Raw genomic sequence first — 17868 nt, forward strand, 5'->3', positions numbered from 1 at the left:
ATCCCTCCACCACCTCCCGATATTCTTTAGAGTGTATAATGTGATGTAGAGTATAGCTGCCCTGTCTCTGAGACACCATCCCTACCTGTTGAAATATTCGTCAGTATCTTATACAGCTCAGAAACACCTGTCGGGGTCTCGGCCCTCTGTGGCCCCCAGGTGCCTCGAATCGTTTCAACTGCACTAAGACTGAAGATGAAAGGAGAGCAGAGAGATGTTGGGAAGAGACAGAAAACACTGAACATCAGATGTATCCCAACAAGAGAGGAGATATGGTTTATTATTTCATCAACAAGCATGTTTTAAAAGACTCATCAATTAAAGCTTGAATATGTCAGGTCCTGTTTTACCATATTAGTTTATGTTTGAACAAAAATATTCCATATGCTAATTCCAGAGGTGTAAAGTAACTAAGTACATTTACTCAAGCGCTGAACTTAACTAGAATTTTGAGGTCCTTGTACTCGAGTAGCCATTGGAATGAATGGTGAAAAAAACCGTATGGATCGTACAATTTCAGAGGCGTTTCTGTAAAAATACTACGTCCGACGTTGAGGACCAGCGTAGTTATTACACGTTTTTTGTGAGACTGGTTTGGTCATGTACAAGATCCTGACTTTTTCTCAAAATCTAAACATTCCCTACACCGTAAACAGCAATAGTTGGGATACCTTTGTTATCATGTGATATTGGAAGTGTAGATTCAGTATTTTCCCAACAAGGGGGATCACAGTATGAATAGTACAGTATATGAGTAGCACATTATACAGAGGGGGATCACAGTCGATTGGTTTAGCTAAGTCTCTGAAAATGGTCAGACTTCTTATCAATAGTTCAGAAATCATGTTATAATGAAGTAAAAACCCTCAGACTCAGGTTGGTACTAACTAACATCAGCTGTGATCCTGAACAGACTGAACTCTCTGGGCAGCAGGGAGGAAGTCTCTGGAACAGGAGGAGACTCTTCCTCCTACAGAGGAACCAGAGACGCTGAGGAACCAGAGCTGAACCCAAAGCCAGCATAGAGAGGTTCAGTGAATGTGGTTCTGAAGGTGTGGAGGTGGATCAGTGAGTCAGAGGAGACTCTGTAGAAGGAGAGAGAGCCAGCAGGATGATCCAGATACACTGCTACTCTACCAGAGGAGGAGGAGGAGGAGGAGGAGGAGGAGGAGGAGGAGGAGGAGGAGGAGATGTCTGTTACTGTGTTATTGTGATAGACAGAGTAACGACCATCAGAGCATCTCAGACTCCAGGACTGATCATTCCATCCAAACCCACAGTCCTCTCTCTCTCCTCTCCTCCTGATTCCTCTGTAAGTCACTGATATAGTAACCCATCCTCTCCTCTCGACCTCCCAGTAACAGAGACCAGTCAGAGCTTCTCTACACATCAGCTGACACCAGGGGTCAAACCTCTCTGGATGATCAGGATATGGCTGCTCCTCCTCCACACGTGTCACCGTCCTGTTGCTGTCAGACAGTTTGAGGTTCCTCTGTGCTGTGTTTGTGTCGAGTGAGAGTTCACAGGAATCTGAGGAGAGGAACAGCAGCAGTTATTCATCTATCAGCTGTTCATTTATTGACACTTTGATGATGAAGGTTACATTTGAAGATGGTGGCTGCTTTGTTTTCATGAATCAAATTAAACCACACTCACACTTCCTCAGACCGGGTCTCAACCATCGGACTCCAGCAGGCTCCATCCTGAAAGAAGGAGGGGATAAACAACAACAACAACAACACGTCACATCACATAATCTGAGGCCACTGTGAGGACTGCAGGGTTAGTGAAGTACTGTGAGGCTGTCCATTCATGTGGGTTATTTAGACATTGTCCAACCAGGCCAATCGCTACTGTCTCTCAATAATCTGATAACATTACTGCACTTTCTAATTTGTCTGGAAACATTCAAGATCCAACAAAATAGAGAAAAACAACATCAAACTTTTCCATGGAATCAAATAGAACTTTATTGATTCAAATTTAGCTTAGAGACAATCATGTGCAGGTTACAGGTTTACCAATTTATCTAAATAAAAACTGAAGTTGAACATTTTGATGAATCCTGACCTGAGAATCCCCAGAGTACAGTGAGGACTCTCCAGTCCAGAAGACAGCAGCTTCACTCCTGAATCCTGCAGGTCGTTGTTACTCAGGTCCAGCTCTCTCAGACTAGAGGACTGGGAGCTGAGGACTGAGGACAGAGCTGCACAGCTTCTCTCTGACAGCTTACAGCCACTCAGTCTGAAGAGACAAAAATTAAAATTAAAAGTTCGGCATTTACTCCTTTTTACAAATTCAAAAACAAAATATTAAGACCCTATAATCATAAATACGAGGAATCCTACATTATTTGAACTGATGGCAAAGATTTTGCATACATGGTGGATTGAAAGGCAATGTTAAAAATGTGTCAAAAGTAGAAAGGGAGAAGAGTGTGTAGATTTGCACCTGAACACAACAGCAAAGAATCATTTAACGGGTTTAAAAATAATTTATTTAAGAAATACATCCAAAAAAGGGAGCTCAACATATTGATGGATCCTGACCTGAGAGTCTCCAGAGCACAGTGAGGACTCTCCAGTCCAGCAGACAGCAGCTTCACTCCTGAATCCTGCAGGTCGTTTTTACTCAGGTCCAGCTCTCTCAGACTAGAGGACTGGGAGCTGAGGACTGAGGACAGAGCTGCACAGCTTCTCTCTGACAGCTTACAGCCACTCAGTCTGATAAAGAGAAAACAAGCAATATATGAAAATAATGAACTGAATATTCAAGTCATGATATTTGAATGTCTCTGTACTCACAGAGCCTTCCTGGAGGCTTTGACCACTGGCAGCAGCCTCAGAAGAGCCTCCTCTGAAGCAGAGTATTTCTTCAGGTCAAACACGTCCAGATCTTCTTCTGATGACAGTAAGATGAAGACCAGAGCTGACCACTGAGCAGGAGACAGATTATCTGAGGAGAGACTTCCTGAACTCAGGGACTGTTGGATCTGCTCCACTAGAGAACCATCATTCAGTTCATTCAGACAGTGGAACAGGTTGATGCTTCTCTCTGGAGACAGATCCTCATCCATCTTCTTCTTGATGTACTGGACTGTTTTCTTGTTGGTCTTTGAGCTACTTCCTGTTTCTGTCAGCAGACCACGTAGGAGTTTCTGATTGGTCTGCAGTGAAAGACCCAGGAGGAAGCGCAGGAACAAGTCCAGGTGTCCGTTTGGACTCTGTAAGGCCTGGTCCACAGCACTCTGGTAGAGATGTGTGAGTTTAGGTTTGTCTCTGAAGACTTTAGGCAGGCAGGAGGTTGTTGGTTCTTCTGACAGCAGGTTGACTCCAGAGGTGATGAAGGTCAGATGGACATGAAGAGCAGCCAGAAACTCCTGAACGCTCAGATGGACGAAGCAGAACACCTTGTCCCTCTGGTACAGTCCTCTCTCCTCTCTAAAGACCTGTGTGAACACTCCTGAGTACACTGAGGCTGCTCTGATATCGATGCCACACTCTGTCAGGTCGGACTCATAGAAGATCAGGTTGCCTTTCTGCAGCTGCTCAAAAGCCAGTTTCCCCAGAGCCTCCATCATCTTCCTGCTCTTTGGACTCCAGTGTGGATCTGTCTCAGCTCCTCCATCATACTTGATGTTCTTCACTTTGGACTGAACCACCAGGAAGTGGATGTACATCTCAGTCAGGGTCTTGGGCAGCTCTCCTCCCTCTCTGGTTTTCAACACCTCCTCCAGAACTGAAGCAGAGATCCAGCAGAAGACTGGGATGTGGCACATGATGTGGAGGCTTCGTGAGGTCTTGATGTGGGAGATGATGGTGCCGGCCTGCTCCTGATCTCTGAATCTCTTCCTGAAGTACTCCTCCTTCTGTGGGTCAGTGAACCCTCGGACCTCTGTCACCATGTCCACACACTCAGGAGGGATCTGATTGGCTGCTGCAGGTCGTGTGGTTATCCAGAGGCGAGCAGAGGGAAGCAGCTTCCCCCTGATGAGGTTTGTAAGCAGCCGATCCACTGAGGTGGACTCTGTGACATCAGTCAGGATCTCAGTGTTGAGGAAGTCCAGAGGAAGTCGACTCTCATCCAGACCGTCAAAGATGAACACAACCGGGAACTGATCAAACCTGCAGATTCCTGCGTCTCTGGTTTCAGAGAAGAAGTGATGAACAAGTTCCACCAAGCTGTACTTGTTCTCTCTCACCACATTCAGCTCTCTGAAGGTGAATGGAAATATGAACTGGATGTCCTGGTTGGCTTTGCCTTCAGCCCAGTCCAGAGTGAACTTCTGTGTTAAGACTGTTTTCCCAATGCCAGCCACGCCCTTTGTCAGCACTGCTCTGATTGGTGCATCTCTTCCAGGGGAGGCTTTAAAGAGGTCTTCTTGTCTGATGGTTGTTTCTGGTCTGTCTGGTTTCCTGGATGCTGTTTCAATCTGTCTGACCTCATGTTCCTTGTTGACCTCTGCAGACCCCCCCTCTGTGATGTAGAGGTCTGTGTAGATCTGGTTCAGAAGGGTTGGGTTTCCTGCTTTAGCAATGCCCTCAAACACACACTGGAACCTCTCCTGCAGGTTAGACTTAAGTTCACGCTGACACACTCCAGAACGACTTCCTGAATGAACACACAACAAATCAGATCAATGAGTCAGATACATCCTTAAAGAATGAGGATCTGAATATACTTTGTTCCATCTCTTGAGACTTTAGTCAACATTTATCCAGCTTGTTAAATCTCTATAGAAACCCTCTTACTGCTCTGCAGACGGTCAGCCAGCTCCTCCTGCTCCATGCTCCTCAGGAAGTGCAGTGTGATGTTCAGAAATGCCTCTCTGCTCCTCCTCCTCTGCTCTTCATCCTCACCGTCCAGCACCTCCTCATCATCCCTCTGACTCTCTAAGCATTCTGGGTAATCTGAACTCAGAGCCTCCTGGATCTTCTTCAGCTCGTTCTTCACAAAAGTGATGATGTTGTCCTCCAGCAGCTGGAACAGAATACATGAACAACACAATCAAACTAAAGTCACCAAACATCAGATCCATGTTGGACAGACTGACCATCCACTGATCTACAAAGTGCATCATGGAGTTGACTGTGAGCAGAACAGATGTGAAGTAGCTGTAGTTCATGTACAGACCATAAATGTGGAGTCCAGCTGTGTCTGATGCTGCTGGGCAGACTGACCTCTGGGAACCTCTGAGCTCTGCTGGTCCTCTCTGTGAGGAATCATGAACTTACATTATGTTTGCTCCACAGACTTTACATACAAAGACCCAGAGCAGTTATATAAAGATGTTGTGTTCTGTCATAATACATCACCATGCAAACCAGATGCTAACACTGATGGACGACCAATTCTGAGTCTGACTGAGGAACAGCAAGCTCTCCAGTTTCTATGAACAGTTTGAAATACTTACACCAGGTCAGAAGAACAGCTTCCATCTTTGAAGTTAATCAGAGCACCCTTAGACCGATCACTCTTCATGGACACACAGCTGGGTCCAGGAGACTCTTCTCTCTGCTGCTTGGAGCTAATACAAAGACACAAATGTACAGAAGATTTATATCTCTGCTTTCAGTGGCTTTTGGACAGTTAAAGACAGTTGATCTCTGCATTTAATCCCAAAGATCTCTGCAACTGGTCCCTATATATCTCAAACTAGTCCCCAGATCTCACTAAACCCAAGTTTCTCAAATCTCTGCAACTAAACAAAAGACAACTGTAGCATATTTCAAATATCAACGTTATGAGTCAATGTTCAGGGGAGAAAGTAGGGAAACAAGTCTTTGCAACAAGTCTCTAGTGCTCTGCAACTAGTCCCTAGGACCTCTTGAACAAGTCTCTAGATCTCTGGAACTAATCCATAGGGCCTCTTGAACAAGTCCCTAGATCTCTGGAACTAGTCCTTGGACATCTTAACCAGTCCTCTGGAACTAGTCCTTGGACCTCTTAACCAGTCCTCAGATCTCTCTGCATTGATTGGTTCTAACTTCAAAGACACAATGATAAACAAGAGTTATTCATTAACAGAAATCTTTCTATGAGAGCACTTTGACCAACAGAGGCCTCAATAAATATGAAATATGAGCCTTCGTAAGATAAGAGAAGCATCAAAGTCCAAACTGCAGTCCAGTAGCAGGATTCAATCTGAATGTGTTTTATAGATTTACAGGTTTGTTATGAGTCATGCTGCTGAAAAATCAGGGGGAAATATATCATAAACTAGGCTCTGGATCCATTCAAGTAGTCATAGGTCTCTGCAACTAGTCCTTAAATGTCTGTAACTATTACCTTGACTTCTGCAACTGGTCATAAGATATCTGCAAGATGCTCCTAGATCTTGACCACAAGTTCCCGGACCTCTGCAACAAGCCCCTAAATTCCTATAACTAGTCCCCATATTTCTGCACCTAGTCCTTAAGACATCTTAACTACTCCTCAGATCCCTAGTTGTTTCTGAGTTATTAATTAACAGAGATCTTTCTCTGAGAGCACTTTGACCAACAGACGCCTCAATAAATATGAAATATGAGCCTTCGTAAGATAAGAGAAGCATCAAAGTCCAAACTCCAGTCCAGTATCAGGATTCAATCTGAATGTGTTTTATAGATTTACAGGTTTATTATGAGTCAATGTTCAGGAGAAAGAGCAGAGACAGTAAACAGCCAGTCAGTGAGAGAGAACATGTTGAAGGGTGAAACAGTTTCAAACATCATGTGAAGTGTTGAGTGTGATACCTTTCCATGTTGGTGATAACCTGCAGCCACCTGATGGAGACAGACACACGGCTTCATTATTACTTTAATGTCATTATATTGGTTAGTGATGAGGAAATAACATCTGTTTCTACATGTAGACTTTAAAGACAGTGAGCTGTAGTTTCTAACATCAGTTGTCAGATAAACTGAGTGCTGTCATTCTAAAGACAGGAGGTGAACACATGAACCCACAAAGAGCAGCTGTTTGAAACATTAGACACTGAATGAATCAAAGTCCCACTTACTCAGTTTCTTCTCATGAACTCCATCAGCTGTGAGGACCAGGTCTGTGTAGAAGAGTTTCCTGCTGATCTGACCATGTGCTCCATCAGCTGTGAGGACCAGGTCTGTGTAGAAGAAGAGTTTCCTGCTGATCTGACCATGTGCTCCATCAGGAGTAAATCCTCTGCTTCTTCATCAGTCCTCTGTGTCCAGCACTCTGATAAAGCAGTGTGACGCTGCAGCTCTCACTTCAAACTGTATATGACTTTATATTGTAGTTAAAGATTAACCCCCAGCCGCTCCCTGCTGCACTCTGACAGCTGAGAACAGACCAGGGGACACTAAAGAGAGACGCACACAGCTGGGAGACCAGGGGACACTAAAGAGTGACGCACACAGCTGAGAGACCAGGGCACACTAAAGAGTGACGCACACAGCTGAGAGACCAGGGGACACTAAAGAGTGACACACACAGCTGAGAACAGACCAGGGGACACTAAAGAGTGACAAACACAGCTGGGGGATCAGGGGACACTAAAGAGTGACACACAGCTGAGAACAGACCAGGGACACTAAAGAGTGACACACACAGCTGAGAGACCAGGGGACACTAAAGAGTGACACACACAGCTGAGAACAGACCAGGGGACACTAAAGAGTGACGCACACAGCTGAGAGACCAGGGGACACTAAAGAGTGAAGCACACAGCTGAGAACAGACCAGGGACACTAAAGAGTGACAAACACAGCTGGGAGACCAGGGGACACTAAAGAGTGACGCACACAACTGAGAACAGACCAGGGGACACTACAGAGTGACGCACACAGCTGAGAGACCAGGGGACACTAAAGAGTGACACACACAGCTGAGAGACCAGGGGACAATAAAGAGTGACACACAGCTGAGAACAGACCAGGGGACACTAAAGAGTGACGCACACAGCTGGGAGATCAGGGGACACTAAAGAGTGACGCACACAGCTGAGAGACCAGAGGACACTAAAGAGTGACGCACACAGCTGGGAGATCAGGGGACACTAAAGAGTGACACACACAGCTGAGAGACCAGGGGACACTAAAGAGTGACACACACAGCTGAGAACAGACCAAGGGCCACTAAAGAGTGACGCACACAGCTGGGAGACCAGGGGACACTAAAGAGTGACGCACACAGCTGAGAGACCAGGGGACACTAAAGAGTGACACACAGCTGAGAACAGACCAGGGACACTAAAGAGTGACAAACACAGCTGGGAGACCAGGGGACACTAAAGAGTGAAGCACACAACTGAGAACAGACCAGGGGACACTACAGAGTGACGCACACAGCTGAGAGACCAGGGGACACTAAAGAGTGACGCACACAGCTGAGAGACCAGGGGACATTAAAGAGTGACGCACACAGCTGGGAGACCAGGGGACACTAAAGAGTGACACACAGCTGAGAACAGACCAGGGACACTAAAGAGTGACAAACACAGCTGGGAGACCAGGGGACACTAAAGAGTGACGCACACAACTGAGAACAGACCAGGGGACACTACAGAGTGACGCACACAGCTGAGAGACCAGGGGACACTAAAGAGTGACACACAGCTGAGAACAGACCAGGGGACACTAAAGAGTGACGCACACAGCTGAGAGATCAGGGGACACTAAAGAGTGACGCACACAGCTGGGAGATCAGGGGACACTAAAGAGTGACGCACACAGCTTAGAGACCAGGGGACACTAAAGAGTGACGCACACAGCTGGGAGACCAGGGGAGACTAAAGAGTGAAACACACAGCTGAGAACAGACCAGGGGACACTAAAGAGTGACGCACACAGCTGGGAGACCAGGGGACATTAAAGAGTGACACACAGCTGAGAGACCAGGGGACACTAAAGAGTGACGCACACATCTGGGAGACCAGGGGACAATAAAGAGTGACACACACAGCTGAGAACAGACCACGGGACACTAAAGAGTGAAGCACACAGCTGGGAGACCAGGGGACACTAAAGAGTGACACACACAGCTGAGAACAGACCAGGGGACACTAAAGGGTGACGCACACAGCTGAGAGACCAGGGGACACTAAAGAGTGACACACACAGCTGGGAGACCAGGGGACACTAAAGAGTGACACACACAGCTGACAACAGACCAGGGGACACTAAAGAGTGACGCACACAGCTGGGAGACCAAGGGACACTAAAGAGTGACGCACACAGCTGGGAGACCAGGGGACACTAAAGAGTGACACACACAGCTGAGAACAGACCAGGGGACACTAAAGAGTGACGCACACAGCTGAGACACCAGGGGACACTAAAGAGTGACACACAGCTGAGAAAAGACCAGGGGACACTAAAGAGTGACGCACACATCTGGGAGACCAGGGGACACTAAAGAGTGACGCACACAGCTGAGAACAGACCAGGGGACACTAAAGAGTGACGCACACAGCTGGGAGACCAGGGGACACTAAAGAGTGACGCACACAGCTGAGAGACCAGGGGACACTAAAGAGTGACGCACACATATGAGAACAGACCAGGGGACACTAAAGAGTGACGCACACAGCTGGGAGACCAGGGGACACTAAAGAGTGACGCACACAGCTGAGAACAGATCCTCCTCACTGACAGCATCAACGTCTCTGTCTGCAACGTGTCCAACACTTCATACATTTACTAAACTAAGAGAACTTCCATGTTGAGCTACCTGATACTTGTTGGTACAGGTTATTGGTTCCCTTTGTTCTTTGGGCAACAGAAGATTGAATTATTCTCAAACACCTGAGAAATGATTATCGTCCACCAACACTTTCTGCACCAATAAGCCGATCTGTTGTAAGAAGATTAAAACGTGCAGAGAATAAAGTGAATGTGGTGGAAGACGTTGATGTGGCTGGCTCGTCCTCTAATGCACGAATACACAAAACCACAATACAAGACAACCTGGAGATTCTGCAAGTTTAATTTCCACTGGACTCAATGAACCCCTCGACCTTCTTCTCATCATTTCAAAAACTCCTGATGAATACTCTATCATTTAGTTAATTGCTCATTGTTGTGCTTTGAGTCCCAGTTCAGTCCCTTGTGTTTGCTGTTGTCAAAGGGCAGATGCTGTTTCTTGGTGTTTTAGGCTTTACATATCCATACAGTGTAATAATGGAAACATTCAGTGGTTCTGGTGAAATAAATACAGTTTAATGTCTGACCAAACAATCTGTTTCCTTTAAAAATCATTATTTAATTACCAACCTCAATATGTTAAGTATGAATAACTAATTCTGCTTCCATTTAAACAAGAATCCAACAGCACAATCAGTCACATGGAAGAAACTCAATAAAATAGGTTTTATCTGAAGCTTCAGCTACAAAGTCTCTTGAGTTGTATTTCGCCAGATTTAAAGATCAAAGTCCTCCATCATTTCACATTAACAGAAAGAAAACATTTCAGAGGAAAGGGAGGCTGTGGCTCAGTGGAAAGTATGATGGACTTCAAAAGGGGATAGCAAGTTCGAGTCAGCGTGTCGTTGTGTCCCTGAGACACTTCACCCCAAAGTGCTCCTGTGGGGATTGCCCACAGTACTGAATGTATGTAAGTCGCTTTGTATAAAAACATCTAACAAAATGACATGTGATGTAATGTTCAGAAAAGATCCATGTAAATAATGTTCCTGTTTAGTCCTTTGATGATGTGTCTCCTATCCGTCCTGATGGACTTGTCCTGGAATAAGAGCTTCATTCTTCGAGGTGAACGGCGTGATGGTCTCCAGAGAAAGTTCAGGGTCGTCCTCCAGCTGCACTGTGGCAGGAAGCAGCAGCAGTCTGTTGATGATCGACTCCTCGTCAATCTGAGCGTCCTCCAGGCTGTCCGACCCAGAGGCGTTTATTGTGCGAGGATGCTGCTGCGGCTGCACGGGAACCAGCGCCTCCTTGTGGAGCGTCGTGTCGTGGTGGTAGGAAACTAGCTCGTCGCTGAAGTTCACCGCTTCCACCGTGTTGTTGGAGCACATTTGGTTGCATCCAAGAATGGTGGCGAAGGCGCGTCGGAAGTCTGCGTTGAAGGCGTAAATCACGGGGTTCAGGGAGGAGTTGGCCCATCCGAACCACACGAAAACGGTGAAGGTTGTGTCGCTTACGCATGGAGGGTCGCAGAACGGGATGTAGCAGTTCAGCACGAAGAACGGCAGCCAGCAGAAGACGAAAACCCCCATGATGATGGAGAGGGTCTTCAGGACTTTGGTTTCCTTCTTAAAGGACGACTTGAGCGAGGCTTCGTCGTTGGACCTGTGATGCTGATGCTGGTTTCTGTTCACGCCGTGGCCTTGGTTCTGCGCCTGCTCCGCCGCCCTCTCCAGAGACGTGATGCGGCGAATCTGCATCTGAGCGATCCGGTAGATGCGGGTGTACGTGGCGATCATGATCACCACGGGGATGTAGAAGCTGATGAGCGAGGAGGAGATGGCGTATGTTTTGTTCAAGTTGGCGACGCAGCTTTTGGCATTGAAGCCGATGCTGCTGTTCGTGAAGTTCCCGCCGTTTCCCACCATCTTTCCCACCATAGATTCCTCCATGCCTTCCTGGTGCCAGTTGAGCTGCACCGGGATGAAAGATATGAGGATGGACAGCGACCACGCAACACCGATCATGACGAACGCCACCCGGTGGGTCATCTTCCGCTCGTATTTGAACGGGCTGGCGATGGCCCAGTATCGGTCCACGCTTATGATACACAGATTCAAAATGGACGCCGTGGAGCACATGATGTCGAAGGCGATCCACACGCTGCAGAATCGCCCGAACAACCAGGTGCCGGTGACCTCGGTGATGGCCTCCCACGGCATCACCAGCACGGCCACGAACAGGTCGGACACGGCCAGCGAGATCACAAAGAAGTTGGTGACTTTGGAGCGAAGGTGGCGGAAACGAACCACGGCGGCGCAAACCAGCGTGTTCCCGAGCAACGTGGACACGATGAGCAGGAAGAGGACGCAACCGAGGACGATACGCAACCCTCCACCACCACCACTGCCTTCATCATGTTCCTCCTCTTCCTCACTTTCTGTCCCGTCCAGCTCCGACAGAACTTGGGTGAAATTCCACATGGTGTTGTTATCCATTTCTTCAGTATAAAGTGTTCATTGACAGGTGGTTAAAATCCAATCTTAAATGCAGCTGCTTCTGACGCACACACCGTCCTCTGAAGCCTCTGAAGAAGAATGAAGGAAACTGTCTTCAATACAAATCCATTCGTCTTAAAAAAAAAGATCCTTATGCAAAAAAAAGAAGAGATCCTTACACACTGCGAGTTTCCCAAGAAATTAAAGATTTGAATAAAGCTTTGATGATAACTGAACAGTGGTGATAATATTAACTCAGTGAATCCATAACAAAAGGATAACAGGAGCAGAATAATTGAGGAAACTGTCTCCAATAAAAATCCTGAAGGCATTAAAATAAAATATCCAAATGTAAAGAAAGAAAGAAAGAAATAATCCTCTCTACTGTTGTGACTTTAAAATGTTGTTTATTATGTTGTATATATAAGCATGCAAAAATATCCCTTGAATTCTAGAGCTTGAAGACTAATTTATTTCTGAAGTTAATTAATTCCAAAACATTAAAAAAAATGGCGTAAAATAATTTCAAATAAATACTCTGACAAAAAGAATAGGTCCTTATGGAAAAAAAAAAAAGCTCCTCTCACATCAATACCCAGAAAGACTCCGCGAGTATCCCTAAAATTAAATATTTTTAAAAAGCTTCATTATTAATTTAGTAGCGGTGATAATAATGAATCCTGCCGGAGCTCAGTGCCTCCACAGGGGGTAAAAAGCGTCTCTGCCCCGGTGTTTAGTCCCGGTGTGGCTCGGAGGACTCACCTCTCCGACTGACGCTCAGACTGCTGCTGCAGCTCCTCCTCTGCAGGTAATAGATTACTATCACCATATATCACCATGGAGCCAATTAGCCTTGATTTGAAACCAAAAACGAAGTCAAAATGAATCTAAAATATGGTAAAAATCTATGTTTGAAAAATGTGTGTGTGTCAAAAACGAACGAAATGACTACTGAGAAATAAAGGAGCGAGTAATTAATTAAAGATACGACTAAACAAGAGGTTTATTATTTTAAATGTTAAATTGTGTGCAGTGGGACAATGTCATCATTAGGACAATCTTTAATTCCGTAAAACAAAAAGACAATATATTTATATTCCTGCATTTGATCGTTATGTAAAACATGCAGTCCAATAAAGAAGAAGACAGAAAGGAGAGTGTAATATATATTCAGAAGCCTCTCTGATAAAAGGACAGACTATATTTGACTTCCTCCTGAATAACTCTACTTTATTTGATGTCAAAATTAAGTGCTTTCTTCCATAATATGATAAAAATCAATGTCCGAAAATGTGCATTTATATGAGGAATAAACGGATTAGAATAATAAATGACCATGCAACGAATTCACTTAATCTTAAATTGTATGCAGGGAAATAAAACAAGAATCCAGACTGTATATTTATTTATTTCTGCATTATATCTTCCTTCAGAGAAGTGTCACTCAGCTGATGCAGTGCAACAAACAAGAAGACAGACCCGTTTATATTCATTATCATCTGGAATAAAAACATATTTGACTTCCTCCTAAATCTTAGTAATGTTAGTGTTTACTTCCTGTCTGCTTCTGGTGGTCTATCTGACTTTATCCATCTTCTAACCTCTTTCTCTCTCTTCATCCTCCTCACGGTCTGTACTCGGGCCCGGCGCCACGAGGGGGCAAAAGAGGGCATTGCCCCCTCAGTTGTATTCTTTGCCCCCTCACGTTGAGCCTCATTCATCCATCAAAAAGTGCAATAAATGTCACAATTATGAAATAACTTTAAATACATTTCCCCCAATACACGTTACTATGTTTAGATCAGATATGTGGGGAAGGCAGTCAAGCAACGTGTAAAAAAGCCTCAACCCCAAGTGAGCTTGTAGTCTTAATGTTAGCGTGTGTGCTACTGTAAACACAGTCGGATGGGTGACCCGTTTTCGGTGGCTGGTACCCGGTTGAAACTCCCGAAAATGTTCCCGTTTTTGAACGTGCGTTAAAAAAAAAAGAGTAAGGTGAAACCAAATGTTACATGTCAGTAATAACAGAGTAGCAGTGTTGTGCCTGTTTGTTTTAGCGTATTTCTTCTTCTACTACTTTTTCTTCTTCTTTTGTCTTTAATGGTGAATCGCTTCCACTTGGAGCATATATCGCCACCTACTGTTGATTTATTAAATGTTCATATTAAATCCTTGTCCTCAGACCAGTGTTTTTGAGGAACTTGAAGATCAGCTTGTTTACTTCATTTCTTGATTTGCGTAAAAAAAAAAAGAGCAAGGTGAAATCAAATGTTACATGTCAGTAAAAACAGAGTAACAGTGTTGTGCCTGTTTGTTTTAGCGTAGTTCTTCTTCTACTACTTTTTCTTCTTCTTTTGTCTTTAATGGTGAATCGCTTCCACTCTGAGCATATATCGCCACCTACTGTTGATTTATTAAATGTTCATATTAAATCCTTGTCCTTAGACCAGTGTTTTTGAGGAACTTGAAGATCAGCTTGTTTACTTCCTTTCTTGATTTACTTTCGTATATTGACTTGAAATCCATGTTGTTTGACATCAACAAAAAATAAGACAGACAACTACAGATATCACCACACGTGATGGTTACTTGTTATTATTTAGGGCTGTATGGATCAGGTTTTTGCCAAAGCGAGCCCTTTTACTAGAATAATAATATGTTATGTATTATATCAACCAAATTGGTACAATGAGCGACATCTAGTGACGGATTTTGGAACATTGATTTGATTTTTCTCATGGCAGTAGAGACAAACCAGGGGACTTTATTTTTATTTTTAATCTGTGTGTGTCCATTTGGTGTAGTATTTGATCCAGTATTACATTTGGTTTATATATTAATGACTTTCTTATGAAATGCCAGGTTTTAGGTCTTAATTTGAACATTAAATCCTGAAAAAAAAAATCCATCAGATTAATGTTTCTTTAATCCTGACCTGACTAGAGTAAAAAGTAAGTAAGTAAATCTGTATAGGAAGACGGGTTAAGGGATAGAGGAGAAAAGGTTATGGTATAATTACAGAGCCTGTCCATGTATAAATTGAGGAAATCAATGTTAGTCTGTTAACCAAAGTTCGGCTATCTAATAATGTACTATCGAATATTAAAGATCAGAGGAAAAGAACAGAACGAGAGGGGTAAATCCAGAATAAAAATAAAGAAGCAAAGAGATTGTAGAGCAGTGAGAAGGAAAAAAGCTTGGTGTGTCAATTCATTACATTGCCATTATTTTTCGTTGTTGTGAAAAAAAAATCGCCCCCTCTGATTTTTTAACAGCCCCCTCAGTAATTTCATCCTGGAGCCGGGCCTGTCTGTACTACTGTCACAATGGCCTCTGAAATGTCCGGATTGACCAATCAGAATCGAGTATTCAACTAAACCGTGTAATCAATTACGATAAATGACTCTGTGCTTTTGTGACTATGCTGTACGTCCTGGAAAATACAGGAATGTAAAAACATCCCTTAAAATCTCGAGCTTAAAGACTCAATAAGTTCTAGAACATTCCAAATTCTTAAATAAAAATGTCGTTTTTAAATTCCAAATGTCAATTATAATTCGATGAGAAACATAGATACATTACTAAGTCTTATATTGTTCTATCAGAGTCTACTTATATAATGGTCCGTCTCTTTAAAAAGTGCTTTTTATGAACATTAAGTTGTTGTATGTAGGTTGTTATGTGGCCCTCTGCTGGTTGGATTTGTTATTGTTATTTTTATATCAAACAGTTTACAGAATAGTTTTCTTATCCGGCTACAGCTGTGTTCACAAACAGTCCTTTTTTACTATTGGCAGAATAAAGAAAATAATTCCCAAAACCATCAATAATCCTTCATTTTGAAATCCATGCAGACGTTTAGGAAGAAAGCCAAAACTCAGAGGCTGAAAATGCATAAGTTTGCTGCTCGGTAAAAGCTATTTTGATTTAAGTTGAGCTGAGCGTTTTAAAATCATCTCGACTGATGTTCATTTATTAAGAAGCTTCAAACCTGATGGTAGAAAACTCCAAACACCTTCGTTCCCGCTCACTAAATGTAAACAATCTCCCCCTTCTATATTGTGTTAGCTGTAATTTAGCCTTGATTTATTTGTCAGATAGTTTATATATTTTATATCACGGTCAACTCTTATATTTTCACTCTTTCAGTTCTGTTTTATCTGCTATTTTCAGATGTTTATATTATATAAATGTTTATTTTCTACTTTTTTTTTATTTCTAACTATGTGCAAAACCTACCCACCTACCTACTTTCCTAAATACCTAGAAACACTTTTCCCAAATGTGGGATTAATAAAGTATATTTGATCTTATTTTAACTTCCTGCATCTGATTATCCTCGTCTCCTCTGAGATGAAAGGAGACTGAAGTAGAAGCTCTAACGCTGCTGGAGTCATGCAGATTTAATGCAGATTGATTTACTAAAGAACTATAATGAACTCACATGATCTAAGTTTGGATCCAAGGACTTTTTAAACCTCAAGAAGTTTAAATGAGCTGATGAAGCTGAATTTAGAAATACTTGCAATGCTCCAATACAGCCACTAGATGGCGCCACATGTCTGCTGTTGTAAATAAAACTCCGCCACATGCAGCAAACCTCAACATCTCTTTTGAGTTCATTCATCTCCTTTTCAAACTTTCACAAAAGAAGATGTCCTGATGAACACATGGTGTAGTTTGCAGCTCACTGGACCTTGTTGCAGCTGCATTAAAGTGTTGTTGATTTGCAGCTGCCCTTGAACGCACCTCAGAGGAGAGATGTCAAAATGTGCAGGAGTGCATTGGACAGTATTAAACACATGCATTCACACACAAGACAAGATGTAGGACTTGAGAGAGCACAAAGGAACTAGAGCAGTGACTCAGTAATATGGAGGGAAATCAGATGGAAGATACATCTGTATAATTAGCAACAAGGTAATATAGACGAGAGTAACATATAGCAAGGCTGAAATCAAGAGATCATCCAATCCCAAATGAATAAGAAATGGGAAGAGGAAGAGTGGGTTAGAGGAGTTTAAGGGCCTGTGTTTCTATAACGTTCAAAGGACAGTCGGAGAAACATGAGGGACAACGAGCATCAGGCAAATGTGGTATTTGTGGTAATGATCACTGATTTATCGCGGGACAGAAACCCAACAGAGTTAAGTATAAAAGAGATTTTGCAAAGCAGTTCAGGGGATGTAGAGTACCGGACTGTATTTAGGTTTTTAAAGAGGACAGGGATTATATTATACAGGTAAGTATTGAAGGTGAAGCTGTGCTGATCCACACTCGGGTCCAGAAGGGGGCGGTAAATGCATCTAGCAGCTGTTTGCCAACTGCCATTAAACATTTTTTAATCAGAGAATAGTTGTTTTGCTTTTCTGAAAGCCTGTAAACTGAACCATCAGTCTGAAGGCTGAAAGTGTGTTTTGTAAAAAGAGGATCAGGAGCGTGAAGGGGTTAATGATAAATATGGAATGGCATGTTTGTTAGCATCCTTTCTCCTGATGAACACTCAGCAGCTCCATCAAACATGTGAAACCTCTTTCAGGATTTATTTTTGGTGAAGCAGGTGAACGCATTTTGGTTTTAGCAGTTCCTGTCTAGTTAGGCCTCAGTGTTTTCAGCAGCTGGTGGTTCTTTTATAATCAACAGTCTCTAATTAATTAACAACCAAACAACAGATAGAGACCCAGGAGTTTGTCTCCAGCATCTTTCCTTAAGATGTGTATGCATGAAGGTAGGTATTCTGAAATGGACCAATCTGCACAATCACTACTTTTACT

The 17868-nt window shown here is 43.5% G+C and overlaps 2 protein-coding genes across 2 annotated transcripts in view; both read right to left on the minus strand.

Annotated features, from left to right (window-relative positions):
- Positions 1 to 970: 970 nt before the first annotated feature.
- LOC307044683 (uncharacterized protein) overlaps positions 971 to 17868 on the minus strand; it is a gene marked incomplete at both ends in the record, with an annotated part of 99086 nt that continues 82188 nt past the window's right edge. Inside the window, 8 exons of the mRNA XM_079689994.1 lie at positions 971 to 1530; positions 1657 to 1703; positions 2071 to 2244; positions 2550 to 2723; positions 2805 to 4611; positions 4752 to 4980; positions 5134 to 5212; positions 5414 to 5527. Coding sequence (XP_079546120.1) covers positions 971 to 1530; positions 1657 to 1703; positions 2071 to 2244; positions 2550 to 2723; positions 2805 to 4611; positions 4752 to 4980; positions 5134 to 5212; positions 5414 to 5527 — 3184 coding nt within the window. The remainder of the gene's footprint in view (positions 1531 to 1656; positions 1704 to 2070; positions 2245 to 2549; positions 2724 to 2804; positions 4612 to 4751; positions 4981 to 5133; positions 5213 to 5413; positions 5528 to 17868) is intronic.
- Positions 10676 to 12137, minus strand: LOC307044251 (D(1)-like dopamine receptor; the record flags this gene model as incomplete). Its single annotated transcript, XM_079689338.1, has 1 exon — positions 10676 to 12137. Exon 1 carries the CDS (start codon positions 12092 to 12094, stop codon positions 10676 to 10678), a length of 1419 nt encoding a protein of 472 aa, XP_079545464.1. The 5' UTR covers positions 12095 to 12137.

The sequence above is a fragment of the Notothenia rossii genome (genome assembly GCF_949606895.1).
Source record: "Notothenia rossii genome assembly, chromosome: 6".
Classification (NCBI taxonomy): domain Eukaryota; kingdom Metazoa; phylum Chordata; class Actinopteri; order Perciformes; family Nototheniidae; genus Notothenia; species Notothenia rossii.